At 41.6% G+C, this 22,643-nt stretch overlaps 1 protein-coding gene across 1 annotated transcript in view; it reads left to right on the forward strand.

The window, feature by feature from the left end:
* The window catches only part of adgrb2 (adhesion G protein-coupled receptor B2), a 205,936-nt gene that overhangs the window by 179,216 nt on the left and 4,077 nt on the right, over positions 1-22,643 (forward strand). The window contains exons 26-34 of the mRNA XM_034124811.1: positions 183-254; positions 2,442-2,534; positions 3,490-3,765; positions 5,855-5,894; positions 6,299-6,313; positions 7,927-8,090; positions 8,259-8,975; positions 11,242-11,277; positions 13,437-13,550. Coding sequence (XP_033980702.1) covers positions 183-254; positions 2,442-2,534; positions 3,490-3,765; positions 5,855-5,894; positions 6,299-6,313; positions 7,927-8,090; positions 8,259-8,975; positions 11,242-11,277; positions 13,437-13,550 — 1,527 coding nt within the window. The remainder of the gene's footprint in view (positions 1-182; positions 255-2,441; positions 2,535-3,489; positions 3,766-5,854; positions 5,895-6,298; positions 6,314-7,926; positions 8,091-8,258; positions 8,976-11,241; positions 11,278-13,436; positions 13,551-22,643) is intronic.

A 22,643-nucleotide genomic window follows, 5' to 3' on the forward strand; every position in this document is an offset into this window, starting at 1 on the left:
AAATATTGATATGAGATCATATATATCCTGTGTGACACTCTGTATAGTATGTGTTGTGGGAGGAATCCATGGAAAACAACAAAAATACTTTAAACAGGTGCAATTGTTTTACATTTTTTGGGACCACTATGATAATATAATGTGTCATAATTAACAAGGAAACATTTTGTTGTCTCCTCCAGGTCCTTTTTGCCGTCTTTGACTCCGTCCAAGGTTTCGTCATCATCACCGTCCACTGTGCAATGCGCCGAGAGGTAAGTCCGTTTTTCCTTCATCCGACGAGCAGTTGTGTGGATCCTAGACATTTCGAGTTCATCCATTTTTAATTCAACACCACACTGTGACCTCAGCGACATTCACTCCCTCTGACAGGTGCGATTCATGTTCGCAAATGTCACGTTAGTTTCCGGGTCAGTCTGAAGTCTCTGCAGAACACAGGCGGACCAGACGTAAGAGGGATTAGCCCAGTATTTATGTCCTGTGTTGTGGCGCTTCCTCGACAGAATGCAGTATGATAGTGCAGTATTGTCCATCTGATCCAAGGCTGCTTTAAGGAGCTTAGTAAGATGGTGTATGAAATAAGACGATAAGTCCCCGACTAATACCCTCTAGTTCCTTTTTGCCACATGCTTGTGTGTGTGTCCCGGGATGCTGGGTTTTAAACCCATTGTCAACATACATGAAATCGTGCCCTTGAGATAGACATTTACACACACTAATTTTTCATCTGGCTAAATCAAAATTGGACTCAATTAATGGATTTACAATGTCATCGCTTTTCCATAACTGTAAATGTGTCGCTGATGCATGTACACCACACGCAGCCTTGCCTTTATCCAAGAGATCATTATGATATTGAATGCACTTCATGGTGTAAGTGAATTCCTAAATGCTCGGTGTGCTTAGCTGCATTAAATCAATATCACAAAAGCGGCAGGGATCAGGGTACAGTAAATCCAGGAATTATTTATTGTAAGTGTATGAAAATCCCCTGCATAAATCCTTCGTAGCTGCTGAACAACAGGCAGAGGGGAGTGCTGTACCGGAGGGAGGGAGGGGGAGGAACACGGGGGGAAACGAGGAAGCATTACGCTGCAAAACAAGAGGGAAGGCAGTTGAGAGTGTGATGTTACTTGAAGTTAAGTACAGACTCAAAACACGCCCTCTGAAAGTGCCTGTTGCATGTAGGGGTACAACGGAGGATAAAAGGAAGGAGGTGGCAGGGTATGCCTGCTGAGATCAGTCAGGAGCCAGCAGGAGAGGAGACATGAGAAGGTATAATGTGAGGGAGGTTGAGGGAAGGACTTAGTTAGAGATGAAGGGGAGGAAGGGGAGGAAGGAGAGTGGATGACAAATTGCATGCAGAGATGGCGAAGGGGACGTGATTCAAAAGCGAAGCAGGGGATGATGGTAAGGGAGGAGGAAATGGAGAGCAAGGTGGAGAGAGGTGTGGACACATAGAGGAGCTCTTCACTTTGAGGTCAGGATGAGCTGCTTTTCTAACACACACACACACACACACACACACACACACACACACCAATGGGAGAACAGGAAACAAATGCCACGAAGGATGAGTATGGACATAAAAAGAAGAGATGGATGGAAGGAAACAATGGAGGCAATACACTCGACCATGCAGTATTAATCAGACATAGATTCTTCTCCAATCCACTCCATTTGTAGCGACACACACACACACACACAGATGAGACCACCCAGCTAGATTGAAGATGCTCTCGTTCGCTCTTGCGCAGCGTCTTGCTCGAGCACTCTTGTATTTCCACCCATGAGATTCTTATGGGCTTTGACAGCGGCAACATTGAGAAATGATGTTGCTCCTCAGCAAGTAACCAGGGTATCTATAATACAGAGCCCGATGGGGGGAAAGAATCTCAGAGTCGGTTGTGAAACACGATGCGCAGGGATCCATTTGATTTGAGTTGTGTTACAAGAACCTGACCTTTGACAGCAGGCTAGTGTGTGTTTGCTTAGAATGGCGTACTTTGGAGGATAGAGAAAAAACAAGAAGACGGCAGTAAAAAAGCCCATTGGTTGGAACATCCTATAAACCACGCTGCTGGTTTTAATTTGGGCCGAGCGGCGCTGATCTCACAAGGCTCCACTTTAAAGAACTGCTTTGTACTTTCTATACCAACCCACTGGAAGTTACATAAGCTACAAGGCTGAGCTACTTGCATAGCTTTTTTTGTGCCTTTTTCACATAATTTAGTATTCACTGAACATCTGTCATTGCAGTGATGAAGACGAGGAATATAAAATGTCTGTGGGAGTGAGTCCAGCGTTTGCCAAACTTTTAAGTAAAAAAGTTAAATGTCTGCAAACTTATTTTCTTTGCATCCTTCCTCTCCCTTATTCTGTTCCCCTCCCACTCTGTATTTATCCTCCTTGTTCCCCTCTTGTCTTCTCCACGCCTTTAGGTGCAGGATGCGGTGCGCTGTAGGATGGGGGGATGTAAAGATGACAGCGAAAACTCCCCAGACTCCTGCAAAAATGGACAGGTGCAGATCATGGTGAATAGCATTTCATTTCATCCCGCATTGCAATCCATTAGCTTCATACTAATGCTGGAGCTTTGTAGCTTCAGCTCCAATAACAGGAAGCATGATTGAGCTCAAACCCAGACCTGGCTCTCACTTTGTCCCTTAAGGAAGTCATTATTGTTTATGCATTATGCATCTACCAATTTTATTTTTCCCAAAAAATGTAATTTACCTTCGAAAATGCAATTTCCCTCCCAGCCTAAAAAATCTTGTGGTGTCAAACTGGACATAAAATGTTGTCAAAATAATCCACTTCTGTAACAGTATCCTGAATGGATTAATGTAATTGCATTTTGATATTCTTGTTGCTCTTCTTCAAGATGAAAATGTGTATATTGCTCATGGCATTTCGTGTTTTACCAAAACATTCACTTCAGCACTTTTATTTACTTTGAACCTAAACTTCCTGCTCTGTATTTGAAGAGCACGGAGCTCCCGTAAGGTTATTGTACGTGTTCCAAATCTGGCTAATAGTGTGATAAATCATATAGACTTGAAATGCCTCGCCAATGTCAGCACGGTCACACTGCGACTATGAGAGCACGAGCGACTCTCACAACGCTATTCCCTTTATTTCTCCCTCAGACGTGTTTGCGGTAACGATTATGGCTTTCTGAACGCCCCTCTGAGGTTATCAAGATGAAACTTTGGAGCCATCATTCTGCTCGGAGAACCCATTATGACACATTTTCTTTCTCTGTTTTCATAACCGAGAGGAACATTTACAGTCTAACTGAGCTTATTTGATTTTGGGTTAAATGTATTGTTATCATACACACAGCTCGTTGCTGTGCCAACTATTTCTCGGCTGAAGTGCAGCTCCACCTTCTTATTAAAGCAGAATAAAAGCCTTTTTCAGTTCAAGTGTTTAATTAGTTAATCTCCGTTTTATTTTTGTATTCATTAATTCCTTTTACACCATCAGAATTGCTCTAATGTGAACTTCAGTGGGCAGCAGTATGGCTCTCTGCGTATCGGCACCCCCCCGTGTCTGTCCAGTTGCCACCAGCAGTTGCCACCTGCGGGCCACCAGGCCTGCCAACAAGCCTGTTACCACAGTCTGCCCCGCAACAACAACCAGGGGCTCGAGCACAGCCATGCACACGAGCATAGCCCCATCCTGAACAACACCCACAACCACAACCACGCTCATAACCATAACCACGTCGCCCACAACCACAACCACATCGGAAGCTTTCCAGTATGTCACTCGTAGAAAATACATTGTCATTATGAATAGTGAAGCTCATAGATGGATTAAAGGTGGAATCTGTAGAATAATATTTTTGCAATGACTAGGAACAGATATGAGAGGAATGGTTAGACATTTAGAAAAATACCCCTTTCTATGAGGTAAATGAGAAGATGGAAGCCTTTTATATGTTTTTCACGCTAAATATAAAACCTATAGCCAATAACTGGCTTAGCGTATTTTAGCTTAGCTTAGTGCAAGGACTACAAATGGCTCAACTCACTTATGGACTTTTTATATTTTGTTTAATCTGTAAACAATCGGAAGTTGGAATTGTTACTTTATGGTTTTAAAGGGGGTACTGTGGATGTATTTACCAGGAGCAGCGACTTTTTAGAGTCTAGGGTCACTTCGCCCAGACAGAAAATAGTCCCACACAAACCCTGGTAAAAACACAAGGTATCAATTCTACTATGTATCTTAAATAGACACACAAGACATACATGCTTATAAGTGATGCTAGAAAGCTGGTAGGCATATTATTTTCCTGTTGGAAAGTGCCAGGCTAGCCTTTTCCCATATTTCCTGTATTTATGCTTTGTTTTAATTACATATTCCACCTTTAAATCTAAGTAGGAATAGCTGTGGTGTATAATATAAACTCCCTCTTTTACAAGGTGTGCATGGTATACAGGCAATATGTGTGTTTAATTGATTAAGAACATATTGGTTTCTTTTGCAATTATTACCTCCCCAGAATGCTGCGTTTTATTGGATGTTGTTTCATTCAATAGGACTGAGCAAAATAAACTTTGTTCCCTTATAGTGTTTGTTGACGTTGATGACTTACTGTACTTAACCTGAGGGTTTTATAGAGAGAGTGTATTATAGTTAAAATGAAGATGATTTGTTTTTCTTAATTTGAATGGTAGAGAGTGACTGAGAGAAAGAGAGAGCGGTTTATTTCATATCCTCATTCGTCCATTTAGTAGAGACCCATTTACGGTGCTGTGGGTGATTTGCGTACTAAGAGCTTTGCTGCTCCTCTGAGACCTTCACATAGTCTCTCCTTCTCTCTTTCAGTTTTTCATTCTCCCCTTCCTCTTCTCTTTGCCTGTGTGGCGTGCCCAAAATGTCTAAAATCTGTAGTTTATTATCCAAACAAAAGCTTTTGTAAATGAATCCCACCGAGGACAGGAGGAGGCTCTTTGGTGAGAGAAGGGAGGACCACAACTGCATGGCAATGAGCTTCACTTTCACTGACGTTTCTGAAAACTTGAGTGATAGCCATTCTGGAAACAATACTTTTTAATTCAACCCACCGCCCTCACTCTTTGGTAGTGTTACTTTACCCAGAGGAGAAGTGCCACCCTGCTCTCCTCAAGTGAATTTGAGAACAAACCAAATAAATATACATTTTGAACCTTATCTACATAAAAAGTTAATCGGAGTGCAGGTTAAACTCAGTGTTGTGTGGATGTTTGTGTTATGGTCCCTGGTGTGAATGAATTGTGAAGGTACAAAATATGTTTTTCCAGTCTAACAAATGCTCGGCTGGAAAACGGCAAAGTTGTGCTTCAACTGGCCCAGCAGATAATAGTTTAGCTGCAGTGTAAATTACTCTCCCTGTTTGCATTCAGACGATAGCGAGGTGACTGTTGAGTCGTATAGTAGCATTACATAGCTGGAAAAGCAGAAACTGGGTTCTGCTCGTCTCGTTTTCAAAACTGTATTTGGATCTGCTGCTGTGCACTGATACACATTAGGAATAGAGTAGCAGGGTTTGCAGAATTCTCTGCTCTTTTAAAAAAAAAAGGCCTTGAAAAAAATTCACTTTGAAGAGATGAAAACTGAACATGTACTGTATGACTTAGGGCACTGTCTCATTCACAGGGGGCTATAGTAATTTACTTGGTTGTAAAGTGTCACCATAGCAACAGATCCTATCTATTTTTTTAACTGTCAGATTAAAACATCATTAGATACAGCATAACCATTTGAAATCCAATCACTCATCTGGCTGGTGTCTCTATTAATACGTTGAATGTAATGACACTCATTGTATTTCCTCTCTCTTCCCACCCTTCCTCCCTCTTAGACGGATTTTGAGAAGGATGTGGACTTGGCATGTCAAACAGGTAAGCTCTCCCTTCCACATGATTTACTTTTCCATTTCTCCCTTTGTCTCCTCCTTTGTCCAACACAGGATTAGCATTGCAGAGAGGCAATGGAGAGCTGCAACGTAGCTTGCTGCTTTGCATGTTGATAGACTGACAGGAGATGATGTGCTGCAGTACATGTCCACACAGCTGCACACCAATTATTATTCCTTATCAATCACACTGATTCTGCCCAATGTGTGTTCAGCGAGCATATGTTTGAATGGGACTGTGTTTAATTGTGCATGATAATAACACTCCTCAGTGTGTAAAGACCTGTTTCACTCGCTGCTGGTCTTGTGTTTGGATATGTTACAAATGTACCCCGATGTTTTGTGTTTGTGAAATATTAACACAGTCACTTTCCCCCTCCATCCTTGCAGAGAGAGGACACCCATGTAAGTTGTGCACACGATTGACCTTATTAACACTGCCTGGTTTGTCCCTCAACCTAAATAATTCCTATAGACGAATCTCAATTGTACGGGGATGTAGAGAATCCAACATTACTGCAGTGGTACCTCTCTTGTAAACAGACTTTTTGATAAAGAATTTAAAGTTTTAACAAATGGTTATTCGTTTTTTCTTTGCTTTGCTGTTATCAGCTGCAACGACACGGAAGATAAAACCACAAGCATCTGCTCAATTAAGTCAATTTCACTTAGATCTTTTAAGTCAGTAACCGAGAACCAATCAGCTGCCAAGAAAAAAAGAGCCCCCACAAACATTATTTGCTACTTTCTGGCCAAAATACCACTATTACAATTTCCCCCCCCCAATTTTTATCAAATGCTAATTTGTACCTCATTTATCAACATTAATACCATGCCACCGCAGTAATGGTGTAAAACTACCGCCGGATTCGTCTATAGTCCATTCTGTTGGTCTCCACTGTTGGATGCAGATGTGAAGGGATCAGATTTTGCAAAACCTTGTCAAGTCCTTTCATATAACGTTGCACCAACAGGACGGTAAAACACAGAAAATGTGATGTTTTGTACTCAGCCAGTGTCCTTGCTGTTATATTCAGACTCAGCAGGATCCCGCTTCAATTTTTGATGAAACGTGGTGCTTTTGAACATTTTGTCACATCAATGCTGGTTACACGAAAATGGTCTGTGCTAGATGCTTTGGTTAAGAATTGGATTTTGGGGCCACAAAAGTACATTTCCTTTCCTCTGATGGTGACAGAATGAGCATGATATCTGGCATGAACTTGAAAATGGTTTGATTGTGATGATAGATTGATGTCAGATGTGATTAAGCATCGTCTCTGATCAGCATGTCATAGTTAATTTTGGAGTAGCTATTCTAGAAATATATAGTATTGTTTGTAGTTTCCTTTCCTCAACAACTTGCATGAAAGCTAACCCAAATCCACTATAAGTAGTTCTGTATGTTCTGTATTTATTTACGGTTTTATGAAATGAAAACAGGCCCTGGGCTAATACAGGAATACACGTTGATGCACATGCATTAAAGAACATAGGTATACAGACTCACACACACAGGGCATACTAAACTGTGAAGCAAGATAGCAGGGATAGAGGATTTGGCTCCATTTCCTTGCACATTTTGCACTTTCTCCAAGCTAATAAAAATGTTGGCACACCAGCAAAACTTTAGTTGGAGCAACACTTTAAGGTCACAGTTTTAGAGACACAACTCATCTTAGTAACTTCGAACCGCATAAGACCAAAAACTGAAGTGACATTCTCTTGGATATGCAATATATCTCACAGTCACTTCAAAGATTCAAACAAACTTCACTGTCAAAACCCTAATGTATGTTTCTGTTTCGCCTATCTGTCGCCTGTTTAACATTTATCAACTTATTTCCATTACATTCCATTCCTCTTTATACTTCTCAATGTTCTGCTTCCTCAACATTTGCCTCTTCCTTAACCTCACTTATTTTAACTCTTCACTTCTTCTTTTCTTGCTTTTACCAACTCCCCTTTCCCCCGACTCTATGTATTACCATGGCTTCCCTTGTCTCCTCGCACCTTAGTCATATTCAAGGAGGTCAACACGTGTAACCCGGCCACCATCACTGGCACCCTTTCCCGCATCTCCCTGGATGATGACGAGGATCCAAAGCTAGCAGCCCATCAGGAAGGGGTCAACTTCAGCTCCCTCCCCGGGAACATCCCCCCTCCCAACCTGATCGTACAGGTACAAGATTGAAGTTTACATTGACTGACCTATTGCTTGATCTTCTTCTAGTCCCAAAACTACATTTAAAAATAATGGAAAATGTAATCTAGCAACAAGAAATTATCACAGTTGATGATGAATGAAAATAATATTATTGGGAATACTAAAACGTTATTGTTCCACAAGGTTCCAACCCTGAGCGGCCTGAATGAGCTGAGTGAGACGCCCCTAAAGAAGGACGTGAACCTCGATCAGCAGAGACAGCATGGGCAGCAACGTAGCGGCGCTCCAATCTACCTGTGCACCGAGAGTAGCCTAGGGTGGGCTCGACCGCCCCCCTCCTCCAACACCTCCCAGGACGGAAGTGCCTGTAGTGGAGGCAGTGGATGTGGGAGCGGAGTAAATGGAGGAAGTGGGGAGGGAGATTACATGGTCTTACCTCGGAGGACGGTTAGTCTCAAACCTCCAGCTCCCTGCTCTCAAGGAGGAGGCCTGGGTCTGGGGGGCGAGGACAAGCCCCTCAACATCGCAGTGGAGGATCCTCCCTTCCCCCCGCCTCCCTCACCCCTGACCCTCCACCCAGCTGAGAGTGAGGCGTACCCGGCGGATTTTGTGCCGTCAAGCGTAGGTGACATGAACATCGCCATGAACCTCAACCGCTCCTATGGGACGATCAAAACCATGCCCCACGGGCACGCCCACATGATGGCTCCGGGTGGTCTTGTACACTCCCACGGAGGACACATGCACTCCCATGGGCATTCGCTCCAGCTGAAGCAGGGCCAGAGGCCGTCGGTCAGACAGATTCTGACAGGGGGATCCACAGTGGAGAGAACCAGGACCCTGCCACGCAACTTGGGCAGCACCAATGCCAACAGCAGCCACTCAGCAGGATCCTTGGAGGTGGGTGAGAGGTTGAGGTTTGAGGGAAGGAGAGGTTCCAAGTGTTGGTGCCGCTATGTTCACCTTTCACTTGAGCACAAATGTTGATGTTTATGGTTATGGATGCAGTGGTGGTGGTGTGGCTATGTATGTGAAGTTGTGGTGGTAGAATGACAAAGGGGAGGAACGTTCTCTGTAGTACTCCTTAGTTGGACCTGTAATCCCGTAAATGCAAGGATTGAAAACACTTTTTGAAACATTTTAACAGTAAAATCCAAATAAAACCATTTACATCAAATGCAAAGTCACTTAGTTAAAGAAAGATTTTAGTGCTATGACGTATGCTTTTTTCAGCTGAGTAGTATTCATTGCTGCCGACTGAGGCAATCAGCGTTGAAATGAGTTATTCTCTCAATGGAAGACAGCTTTGTCTTAGCGTATAGTGTGTGTGTGTGTGGGTGTGTGTGTGTGTGTGTGTGTTGTGTGTGTGTGTGTGTGTGTGTGTGTGTGTGTGTGTGTGTGTGTGTGTGTGTGTGTGTGTGTGTGTGTGTGTGTGTGTGTGTGTGCGCGTGCTTGCGTGATACCCCCTCCTAACTGTACAAGGTGGTACAGCAGATGGACTGAGACAGACAGGATCAGAGGAAATACCCCTGGTGAATGTTTCAGCCCACCTTAATTTGACACACACACACACACTGACGCAAACACAGAAACAAGCATACAAACACACACTGACGCATCTTTCCCCAAATGGCATCTTGCAATGTTGAGTAAAGAGATGGAAGCGACACTTTCACCGAACAAGTGCAGATGCTTCACTTAGGGCTGAGGACGTTAAGGATGTGTCATTAAAACTCATAAGAAATCAGAAGAGCTACGAGAACACTCATGAATACCAAGAAAGAAAAAAAATGAATCTGCAGAGAAACCTGCGGGATGTAATTTACTGCTATAATTTCACCCTGTTTGAATATGCTTGATTTGGAGATGGATATCAGAGCGTGCCTCTCAAGATTAAATCACAGCAGCGCATGCTTTACTCCCCAATTCAAACATGGTGATACCTAATGGAGGGATCACGCAAATGCACTCTGTGTTCATTTCACTGTTGATTTTCAGTTAGAGGATTGTAAATGTAAACTCTAATTATGTTGTCAATGCTTACGAAATGTTCACAGGGCATATTAGTTTATTATCTAACTATAGAAACCAGTGGAGGGAGTATTCAAAGATACATTTGTATCTCCTTACAACTAAATGATAGCTGTAGAGGACAAGTTATCATATGATTCACTGCATTAAGTACATGCAAACTGATGAAAAAGCAGTGTGTGACTGCTATTGGCTATAGCACCATCATTTCATTGTATAGCAAATCGTCGGGGGATTCCTCTTGAATTTTGTATGAGTGAGTTAATGACTGCTTTATGTGTGTGCCCACCAAAACATGCAATATACTATACATGTATATGCATGTTGCATGTCTACCATATTACAAAGCAAACTTAATCACGGAATGTCTCTGTCCAAGGTAAGGATTTATCTGTAGGAGAACCCCAATTCATTGTGTAATATGAGTAGTAAAGTGAATAGGATAAAAACTTAACCTCTCTATCTGTTTGCATATGTTTACCTTTTAAAACTTGGCTGCCATAGCATTAGATCAGCAATCAGCTTGTAACAAACTGTAGAGAGCAGCTCCTCTCGTTGCCAAATGCAAATGTGGCAGTCGGCGAGAGCCAAATAGGAAGTCAGGGATGGAATGCGATGCAATGTCAGGGCCAGATGAGTTGGAAATGTCTGCAGCTGTTCAATTCACAGCTTGTGTGCCAATCGCTATAGCTGCCGAAGCACTTAAGAGGAGAGTGGTGGGGTCCAAACAAGATTAGAGCAAGTAAACCATTCTTCATATGTTTGTTGCAGCCCTTCTTATCAAAATGTCTAAAAAAAAAATTGCAAAGGAGGTGATTTATGCTGGGTTTGTAAAGATTGTATTTGAGAGTATGTGAGCCACGCAATTATTGTTTTGTTCTAATTCTGGGTTATTCCACTTCACTAATCTCATTACGTTCAAATAGACTGAATAATTTGTATTTTGCCTTGACATTTGTAAGGTCTGTGTCGTGTTTGGCAGCCAATGCACATTAGCTTTCTTCTCGTGACTGAACAATGGCACTTAGAGTTCCACAGATGCATTGAGATAGAGAGGTCTTAAGTTCAATAGTGGTGGAGGGGTTGGTCATTGATGCTTTCTTCTCTCCCCCTGCCCCCACCCCTCCTCTTCCAGAGGAAAAGAGTACGGTACTCTGAGCTGGATTTTGAGGTAAGATCACAGACCTCAACCCACTGTCATCAGCCTGTCTGCTTTCTTGTGCTTCTGCCAGGACTTGAGTAACGCATAGAAGAGCAAAAAGCACTGCTAAATCCCTCCCTTCGCACCTGTGTCTCGCTTGCATTTAGAACTATGGACTGTTCTAGACCTACCTTAGATATAGCATGCTGTTTCTCCAACAATGGCCTTCAATCTCTACCTATTTAGAGGCTGTCAATTTATGAATCAAATAAAAGAGAAAATAATCATCCGAATGACAAATCAAACAATAGTCATGTTGGGGGTCCTGGTTAAAGAAACAGCTACAGTAAGTGGAGTGCTTTTTGTGTCTGAATGAATACAAGTGATTCAGTTATGGGTCAACACGTTTATGGCTGTAGTTGTTTGGCTGGTTTGACGGTTTTCTCTTGGAACAACATGGTTTGGCACTGTGTGAGTATGTTTGTGTTAGAAACACCTGGGTGTCCTGTGAATCTCCAGTCTATAGCCAGCATCACATTGCAACAAAATACTTTTCATTGCACTTTTTTGCGGGAATTCAGTTTCACATAGACTGTTGCAAAGACTGGACATTCACCTTCCACCATGGAGATATATCTGCATCTAGGTTAGAGGGTATGTGTGGTCACAAGCTACTAACAGTGACTTTGGCTGACTGTTTTACTCATCCAGAAAATGTAATGGAGTCATTTCTGGCCGCTGCATGAATTTAGAAGAAGATTGCCATCAACTCTATTCTCATCAATAGACTGTTGACTTGAGAAAGAGGTTGACGTAGAAGTACCACTAATACAGCAAAGTGTAAACTTCCATGATTTAATGGAAGGTAATCCCATTTTCATCCATGTCTTATTTTTTTCAAATTGAGTTTTCCCATGACTTTAGAACTTAAAAACATTTACTTTATATAAACTACAATATATGGACAGTAAACGCTCACCCTTTGAATCCTTTCGGGTTCTGCGTTTAGAAAAATAGCTGACGACAAGTTGGGTCTGAAATTGCGTTCACTGTAACATGATCGTCAGGATACAATAGCAAGCATTCATTAGTTTTAAAGAGCCACATAAACTCTACCAATACGTCTAACTTCAACCAAACAAACCGTAATATTTCAGTATAACTGTAACTTGTTTCAGCTTGGTAACATATAGTTACTAAATAATGAGTTATGAGTTGGCTAACATTAGCTTGTGTTAGCTAATTATGCTAATGTTAGCAAACAAACATTAACTTTAGCCGATGTTAGCATATCTAGATACCTTAGCCAATTCATCAGGTTATTTGCTGCTTAACATTCCGTAACCTCCCTTTTAATTTTACAGTAGTCAAATAGGGTTACAGGTTTTATTGGACATAAATAAAAACCTTTGATAATGTGTCTCAGAAAAGGACAAATAAACACATAAAAAGGAGCAAGGAACTAGTAGCACCTTCTTAGCTGAGCAGAGATGAGAATGCCCACTCTGGAGTAATTGAAGCCAGTGCTAAGCGCGAGTCCTGGCTGGTAAGTGTGCGGGTGTGAGTGCTGGCACCTTGCCCCTGGGTCACTTTCAACCTTGCAAGCTGCTTTGACGATTAGCTACTGCCGAGCCGCTACAGCACTGCCCATTAGCACTGAGAGACAACAGCAGTGGCACTGACAAATGTAGTTTGCTGTCAGAGATTTATAGATCTGGATTTATTTTCCTTCTAGACAGACATATTCAGAACTCAGGGATGGCAGCTTTGTCAAATATCATCTCAATAGGGCAAGAGTTAAATATCAGCCCTTCCTTTAGACATTTAATGAGATAGACAAAATCCTGATTTAACAGGACTGCCAGCTAGCAGAGCCCAGTCTTGAGCAATGGCATTTCTGTCAGTCATTTTCACAAAATGTTCACTTTAAAGACTCCTCTGCAGCACTCCCAGTTGCCAAATTCTTAAAGACTGGGGAAGTGGATGATGTATGAGCATGAGCCAACAATCGATCGATCTGTCGGCGTTCTTCTAACCCACTTTTCACGGCTGGCGTCACTGCAGTCCCTCAGCCTTTTACCCATTTTCCCTTCCCCTGCCTGCCCCTATATGGCCCCCCCTCTTCTTTTTGCTTTTTTCGTTCCTGTTTTTGGTTCATTTTTGCTGTCCCTTCCTCTCTTCCCTTCCAGAAAGTGATGCACACTCGCAAAAGACATTCTGAGCTGTACCATGAGCTCAACCACTCGTCCAAGTTCCACACCATAGACAGGTATAGCAGGGACCCAGCCATGTCCACATTCAAGGTAAGACCATTGCCCAAAGCGGGACGGACCCCGCTGTATCAATGCATATCCACCCCTTCCGCACTTTTTCACAACCCTAAAACCCAACCCCTTTAACACTAAATAATTGAAACAAATTATATCAAATGCTGACTTCCGCTCAGATTTAAATTGCTGTAGCATGCTTCACAGAAAGTAGTAGTCATAGCCTATCCACCATGAAGTACTTTTGAAAGTGGCTGTATTCATAGTATTTTCCAGCTAAATTGCTACCTTAGAAAACATCTAATGTAAATAGTGTTTATTGTATATTTTCATTGCCATTTCATTAATTCACTGTTGTACTTATTATCACACCCTTGGGGTATCGAGCAATAACTACCTCATCAATACAACTTTAGAGGCACAATTTATTCCAGCTTACTTACTGTAAATATATTTTTATACCTGCTGTAAATGGCCTGAACCTATTTTGTTCTCACTTGTGGTTATTACATACCTGTCAAAACAGTTGATAACTTAAGCTGTTAGCTGAGGGATAATCAATCAAAGCTGTTTAATACAAATCCAAGTGTAGCAATTTAAGACCTGCTAAACTATTTCTCACTCTTTCCAAATCACCTCACAAAATTGCAATGCTGATAAACACGATTGTGCCTTCACACACAAGTTTTTTGTCTATGCCTGTGTCACATTGGTTTAATCTGTTTGTTTTTTGGATTCATTGTCTGTTTACTCTACGTTACAGTGTTTATTTAATGTGTATGTGGGGTGTGTGAGGTGGGTGTGTGCGTCAGTGGGGTGCTTGGGTTTGCAACTGTGCGCATAAGACACAGAAGTATTCTTGAATCATTAATAAGCCATTAGCAGCAGACGAAAGAATCCCTGCTTGCTCTGCACTGACTTTCAGAGGGCCAGTTGCATTACAATTTAAGTACACACGCATTTGCTCACACTTCCTTCATCTGCGGAGCTTCAGTGCGTAGAGCCGTGATGAGTTGGCCAACCTTGTTAGGTGTACTTTTCCCTGGCATCGGCACCATGCTGGCACATCTTATTTACAGCGCCAGTAGAGCAACAGAGGCCAGCCTTAAATCGCTCATATTCCCCACGCCACGTAGCAACATACTGTACACATACACACACATATGCAAAAATGCTGCCATTTCCCAATGCCAGACCCCCGGCCTTTTCCTTCACTCCTCATTTGCTCAACGTCTTGATCAAGACTTTCAGAAGCGTTGGCCGTCTCCCCATTAATTAATTCCAAGCAAACACTTTGTGGAAGAGAAGAAAAATGGCAAGCATGAGACATATATTAGTGTGTGGTTCTTACCAGTTGCGCTGCAGAATGCTAATGTGGCTCAGAGGGAGAGCAGGTGTGCTTTTAGATTACGTCCAATGGTAAAAGAAATGAAAGCACAAGCAAATAATAGATAGGCCTTATTTTAGATAATTAAGACAAGTTGAAACGCACATTTCCTCTGGGTTTGTGATGTCACATACGTTGTGAAATGAAAGGACAGCATAGATATGGCTTACTCATCCAAATCCATTATGTTTAAAGTAAGTAGGCAGTTCACTTAACTGTGAATAATTACATGGATAATGCTATCAGTGTCAGGCCTTTGACAGGACCAAGCTTGAGTTCAGCTCCGCTGTTGTCAACATCTCACTTTGAGAGTCACCCCCGGACACGGACATGCTGACTATACAGTAATTATGGAGATGATAAGGGAGTGTGTGTGGGTGTGCGTGTCCGTACACTTGCATATCAGAGTGCCTACTGTACGTGTGTGGCTGCTTCCCTTAGTGCGTGGTTGTAGGCTGGAGTTTGTGTGTGTCTGAATCTTTTTTTCTTTCTGTATGTTTATTTGTTTTATGTCTGAGATCAGTTTGTTTCACTTTCTGTGTTCGAAGCACATTAATTATGTTTAAGAGCGCATGAGTAATGATATAATTGTTTCATAATACCCTTAATAACCTCCTTTCTATGCCATATAACAAACACCGACAGTGATTTTAACATTTACAAGTGCTGTGATTTAATTGCAAACATAATTGCATTTAACTATGCTATCTTCTCACGGATGGACTCCCACAGCACTTTTGCATTGTATATATTCACCCTTAACTTCGTATGGCCAATTGACTTAGTCACTTAAGGGCTGGCAATATTGAGCTTTTCACCTGTAGTGACATGGGTTCAAGTCAATACAAAACTAGTAGAAGGGAGAGCTTCATCCTCCTTGCTTGTCTAACCATTTACTGTCACCTACCTCAGGCAACGACGCCTCAAAAACTCATTAACCCCCCTGACTTTTGCAAGCCTTTCTCTACTTCAAAGTGCCTAAACAGTATTTTAACCCGAACATAAACAACTTTAACCCCTTCTAACCACCCCGGACTGTTCGTCCAACACAGGTCCCCCCTCCCCCACCACCAAGGTACAACACAGAGCCATCGCTCGTACGAAGAGCCTCCCTCGTTTACAAAGAAAGTCAACGTAAGACCTAATAAACCATGCATAAACCTTGTGCAGTAGAGCCCACTTAACTCACTCTAAAACTTGAGTTGATGCGCTACATGTGACTGTATGTGTCATAGTTTGCCACTGTATGTACTGTATATGTGTGTCGGGGCTGCAAAAATGTACATTTTATATGAAATTGACTGTTCGCTAAACAACTGTTAATAAGCAGGGGTGTTGAGTTTGGATCTTTCCACATGTTGACGTGGTGAACATAGGGCTGTTGGCTACTTAAAGTGGACCTATCATGCTATATTTGAATAATATAGTGTAGGACCATACCTATATAAGGCATATTTATACTTTTTTTTTTTTCAAAATACCAAACAGATCATGCATTTTAGCCATGCCTCATTTTGCTCAATTTGACATTTTTTAGCTCTGTTTTTGCAAGGGCAGATTCTGTGAGAACAGCACCATCTACAGGCCTGGCATATGTACTACAGCGTCTCCAGCGCTTTCGAACGGCAATGGCCGTGGCTGTCTCCTCCTGATTGGTGGAGTTGGCCCAATAGCCGTAGCGCCACTGTCCTGACGTCAGGACAGTGTTCAAATCTGGATCAGTCTGTATCAGATCCGTTGCAGCCCCTTTTTTAGAGATTTGGGTATGGAGGAAAATAGAGAGGGTTGTGTTTTCTGACACTTGGTGAGTTCCCTGGAACACCGGGGACACATATTCATGTATAAAAGACGAACAAAAGTGCATTTTGCATGATAGGTCCCCTTTAAAGCAATCCTCAGCATTTAAGAAGATGGTGTCTGTATTTGTAGCCTTACTAGCTTACTACATTCAGTAGCTGAACATCACTTAAGGCTAAGGAGCACATCTTTAGTTTGTGTATTTACAAGTTGCAATAGCAGAGTTAAGGCTTACATTAGCAGTTCAGTTCAGTGCCCCTTTTTAGGATTCAGGATAGTTTACATTCAAGCAGCCACAGCCAACATGATCTGGTAAAGAAGTACAACATATGTGTATACACATATGTATGCAAGCTAAGCAGTCAAACAGGGTTTCAATAAAGAATCATTCCATTATTTAGGAGGCGGGGGTTAAGCGAACAGTCAATTTAGAGTGAGGTACTTCAAACCTAGTAAAGTAATACATGCTTCAATACATGTTTAGTGAAAAGCCTTTTCAATATTTAATTATTTGTATGTCTACAGTCACAAAGACAGTGTCAAACTATAATTCACATCCATGTAGTTGCTCATCTACTACCCGTCAGCGCTGTCTCATGGTGAAGTGACTGTGTTTGATGAGCCTAAATATTAGATAGTCCCCTAGTGGTGTGGTGGTGTAACAGTTCAGTGCATCAAAGCTTTTACCTCCTGTGCTTCTGCATTCATATTATGAATGCTCCCCTTCCTGCATCAACTCCTGTACAAATTCATTTTGAAATATACAATCTGGAATCAGTAGCCAGAGAGATGGATTTGTAAGGTCGTTTGATGCAGGACTGGATTTACCTACCATGATAAAACAAAAACATAAAAATATTTTTGGGAGGTTTTTTGTGGTTGCTGTTTGGGGTTGTTTTTCCATTCCTGTAGCGCCTGTGTGTGGTGAGACAATCCATTCACTCATAGTTCCCATTTCAGTGCCAGAATTAAACCTTATGACCCAAACACTATAACCAAGTGATAAATGAGTTCATAAAAACAATGACCCATCCAAAACCGATTTATAATCACCTCATAAACCATGATACTCCATAAACTAGCTCCTTGGCACTAAAAAGGGACAAACATGATGCACTTTGTGTGGGTGCCTATATGAGAAATATCACAAAGACTTATGGGGTCAGAAGGAACCTGATTCATGTACTTCTCTGGAAAGGTAGGATCTCTGTTGAGGGGATGAGTGGATATCAGACATTGTCCCCCGCACACACTTATTTTTCTACTTTCACCTCTTATCCAATTTATGTGCAAGTGCAGTGGGCTTAAAGTGGTCTTGGGCCTTGCATGTGCCATCACAGATATAATCTACACACTTCAATCTCTTGAATTTCCTTGTCCACCCATACTCCTCATACTGTTACCTTTATATTGCCAGTACAGTAACTGCTAATGCCTTATAGCTAGAGCCTTTTTAGGGATGATGCATGTGATATGCTGTTTCGATGTAAACGAGATGGAACTACTTGTCAAGAAAGAAGGAGAACGCATTAGCCATTAACCTCAATGTTGGAAATCATCGTGTCTGTCTTTTCTATTAGGCTGCTCGTGTAGCTATTCCATTGCTCCGAAGATAAATGTAGACGTTGCCCTCTGTTGAATATTCTGTTTTTTGAAAAATAATATGCGTGACCTTTCAAATCTACTCTGCAAAATGTCTTACTGATAAACAATCGCTAACAAAGGTCAGTTGCAGGCTGTGACACAAACATATGTTTCTCCAGCCAGTTTCAGACATCTGTGTGCATTTGTAATGCAGCAAGATACATAGCAACTGTTATACATTCTGAAATGTTGCTACGAAGTTACAGAGGTCACTTCAATCTAATGTTGATTGATTGTAGATTGTTTTCTATTATTTTCCTTTGTTGACATCAGAAGAAAGGCTACTGACCTTGAATCAATTGTTTCGGTATAGATGCACAAGTGTCTGCACCCATAAGAAAACCATATTGCAGAGTTACACTTGTTTTATAGCCCTATTGAAGTGGATAGAAAGTGGGCTTCACATTAATGCAAATGATGAAAACAAATCCAAATCCTTTGTTTAAAGTGCAGTGGATGCTCAGGCAGGGGCCATATGGCTAGCAGGGTGATGGAGTCCATTTGCATTATGTGTCTCATAATGGAGAGAGTAGACAAATGGAATCAGTGGGGTTACTGAGAGACAGAGTAATGCAGAGTTTTTGTAACTCGGTATGTAACAGTGATACTGTGTGCGCTAATGTTTATATCCAGAACTGCTTCTTGGCCCCCTTCACTGTGGAGTTAGCCTGTCGTTTTCTATCCTCTCCACAGGGTTCAGCAGGTCATAACGCAAATTTGCATGCAGTGCCCAGTGATGCAGTGTTGTGCCTCTCTGTGTGTGGGTTGGACGATGTGTGCGAGAGAGGAAAAGATAGTTTGCTCTGCGTAATGGCCGAGCTGATGCATTTTTTAGCTCTCAAATGGGATGTATTTCCATCCCGTCGTCTGCTGTGTTCTTGATTTAATGAAGCGTGCTTGGCTTCGCTCTCCAGATAGACAGTGAGAAGTTGCGCGGAACGCAGTGGGATGGAGAAAAAGACAAAAGAAACAAGTGCTCTACTTTGTTATGAATTCACTCATGCTAGATCAGAGTAAGGACAGCGAGGACATTTTCGATTATGAAAGATATATTTGCAATTCAATGGAAATGGCTCTAGGCATGTGTTTGAATGATATGGTGGAATTAAAGTGTATATGGCTACATATGGAAATATATTCTGGTGTAGTCTAAGAGGTTTCTCCTATTATCCTTTCCCGTAAAAGAGAGGTGAGATCAGGTGCTCTCTTTATGCTTCCTCAGTTAACATGAGTGGCTGTTATTGATATTCCAGCATATTTTTAGGCAACTGAAGGGGATTGTAGCTAAGGTAAAGTGTACGCTTTGAGGATGTCTCATGTAAAGTGCTGATGTATCATTTTAAATGACAAAGACTACATTTTTGTTGATTCAGTAAGGGCAATTTGCCTGCACTTGCAAACCCTGAAGGTCTTGATAGTAAATGTTCTAGCATTAAAAGAGGGCTTCAATTTCACATCCCAGCAATAAACCAAGTCATCCCCTCTTCTCCCTCTCCATATCTCATTCTCCCCTCTATTCATCCTCACGGCTTGACATTTTCTTTCTTGCTGTCTCTGTCGTTTCCCCATTCCTCCCTCTAAACTCAGCCCTCGGTGGCACGTTTGAGGCATTAATTGAATAATTAATTCCTCTCATTAGCTTGTTTTTAATTATGTCCATGCCCCCTTCTCCGTGCCGAGCATAAACTCATCAACTGTTTTCATCCTTCCACACAAATTGCCCATGAAAACTGAGGGTTGGCGGAGTGTAACTTTAGCACACTGGCTCTATCAGTGGCTCCTAATGAGGGGCCTGTTAGCCCAGGCGGAACAAGCCTAACACTGGCTTCGTGCACCAAGAGGCACAATACTAATTTAGCTCATTTAGTGTCCTTGGGCCAATTAAAAGGAGGTGAAAAGGGCCGAATAGCTTGCTGGAAATGTTTTCACTATAGGCACTGGCCTTGGATTACATCGCACTGATCCAGACAGCAGCAAACCAAGCCTGTGTGTCTGATTGCTCATTTGTTTGCAATGTGTTGCACTAATGGAATTTATTTGCTCTACATTCTCCAGATGTGGCTCCTTTGAAGGGCCTTATTATTTGTGACACAGATTCCTTCCCAGCTAAGGGGTAAATGGTCCTAAAGACTGCTATGCCCATTTAGGCTATTTAGTGCCCTCTAATAAATGATGCCGGTACTGAATAGGCAATTTGGATAATTATCTTGATAATATAATGTAGTAAACACACATACAAACCTTGAAATTGCCCAGTTCTGGTTCAATGACCCAAAGCCCACTGCCAGCTGAAATACTTCATGTTCTGGTATCCACTCAGTCTGCTCTTGCATTGTTTGATGTTGCTTCTATTTTTTCTTTGTGTATGTGATTTTAGTTTGTGTCATGTGACACTAAGTGTATGTCCTTTCTTTACTTTACTGCCACATTTGATTCATTTCTGTTTTTTTGTTTTGTTTCCCGTTGTTTTGTTTTTTTCTTGGCGGACTGGGCCTTGTGTTGCATGCTTGTTCTCATGTCCCAGTATGAATGTAGCCAGACAGTCAACAGAACCATGGGCATCCAAGTCAACAAAGGTAAAGTTAACCCACTTACCCACAACCACCTGTCCTCCCCCATCATCTCCCAAAACCAGCCTTACACATTGCTCACCCACATCTAGACACAATGTCCATTCCATGGTCCAAATGAGGGGGATTATGAGTGGCAGAGAGTGGGCCTCATCCACCAACACTGTGGCGGAGGCTTCTTGAGATGGCTTTAGATGTTTGTGCAGTAGCATCTTGTTCTAGCGAGTTCTATCCCTAAACAAACTCCCCTTCATGTAGCTGTGCCATGCTTGTAGCTTGTAGTTTTTTCTCTCGGAAAAAAACCTGTCACTTGCCAAGTTGCCTGTAACCTCAAGTGTTGGGTGATTAGGTAGACATTTCAAATTTCTAACTGTCACACCTTTGGCAATCGTTGGATATTTTTACATGTGTGTTACTGCAACATACACTTAAAGGTGGGGTAGGTAAGTTTGAGAAACCGGCTCGAGATACACTTTTTGTTATATTCCATGGAATGCTCTTAACATCCCGATAGCAATGAATATCTGAAGTGCTTTGACAAAAAATCCATAAAAAAATGTCATCTGTGGAAGCCGTAGTACTGTAAAAAGTACGACCAATCATTTTAGCCGGCCCGGCTAAAATAACTGGATGGCCTACCTGCCTGTCAGCCTTCCATCTGTGCACAAAGTTATCTCGTGCCCTCATTGGTCATGTGCGCGTTCGTATGTGTTGGAGGAGGGGCTCTGTAAGGAAGTGGCAGATTTCTTCCAGCTGTGTATTTTCAAATTTTAGCACACTCGAGCTGGTTTCTCCAAAATTACCTACCCCACCTTTAATTTTACCCTGCTGTGCCTAAAAATTCAAAAAGCAACCATTGATTCCTCTTCCTTTAAAATGGTGCCGTTGTTCAGGTACAGTATCGGTGAATGAAACCCTGTGTTGCCAGGTCCATAACAAACACCAATGAAGCATAAACTGTGATTTTTACAGGTTAAATATTTGAATCACGTTCCTTTCTTTGAATGCTGATGAGAAATATAAAGGCACTCATTACGGTGATGAAACATTTCCAGAAACAAAGTCTGTCAGACGTTCATTTAGCCTATAAGTAATGGCACACAATGTTCATTTAGTTTCCCAGGCCTGACATCTTTGGCTTTTTCTGTTGTGTGACATTTACAAATGCTGCATGTTGAGTCATTAAAGTGACAAATAAAAGCAGAGATATAGTCGATAAGTTCATCTCAAGATATACATCTCTATTTGTCAGTTTAATCTTTACCTATATAATATCACATTTTTATGTTTTGATGTTAAAATGTGTTATTTAGCGTTACTAAAAACTAAAGCAGATGAATATAGTAGGGGTAAAATGTACTCAATACTCATGTTCATTTGTAATATAGTATTTACATCCACTGATGCCACTGAGAATATATAATCTCTTATATAATTAATCTGTTGTATAATAATAATGCAAATTAAAATGTTCTATTAATGCTTTCCATATAGGCAGAGCTAATGAGCACTTCACATATGGAGTTAAATCCATCCAAAGGCAATGTGCTTCAGCCTACAAATGTTTTTAATCTCAGCAGGGGTTTTTCTTTTTTCAATCTTACACACCAACACAAAAAAGTGTGTATTTGTGTCTTTCACCACCCGAACACAAACACCCATTTACTGTAAACACTTTCACAAACAGCTCAATTCTGTCTGCTGCTTTTTACATTTAAGAAATAAACATAC

Source organism: Trematomus bernacchii, unplaced genomic scaffold (genome assembly GCF_902827165.1).
Source record: "Trematomus bernacchii unplaced genomic scaffold, fTreBer1.1, whole genome shotgun sequence".
NCBI classification, from domain to species: domain Eukaryota; kingdom Metazoa; phylum Chordata; class Actinopteri; order Perciformes; family Nototheniidae; genus Trematomus; species Trematomus bernacchii.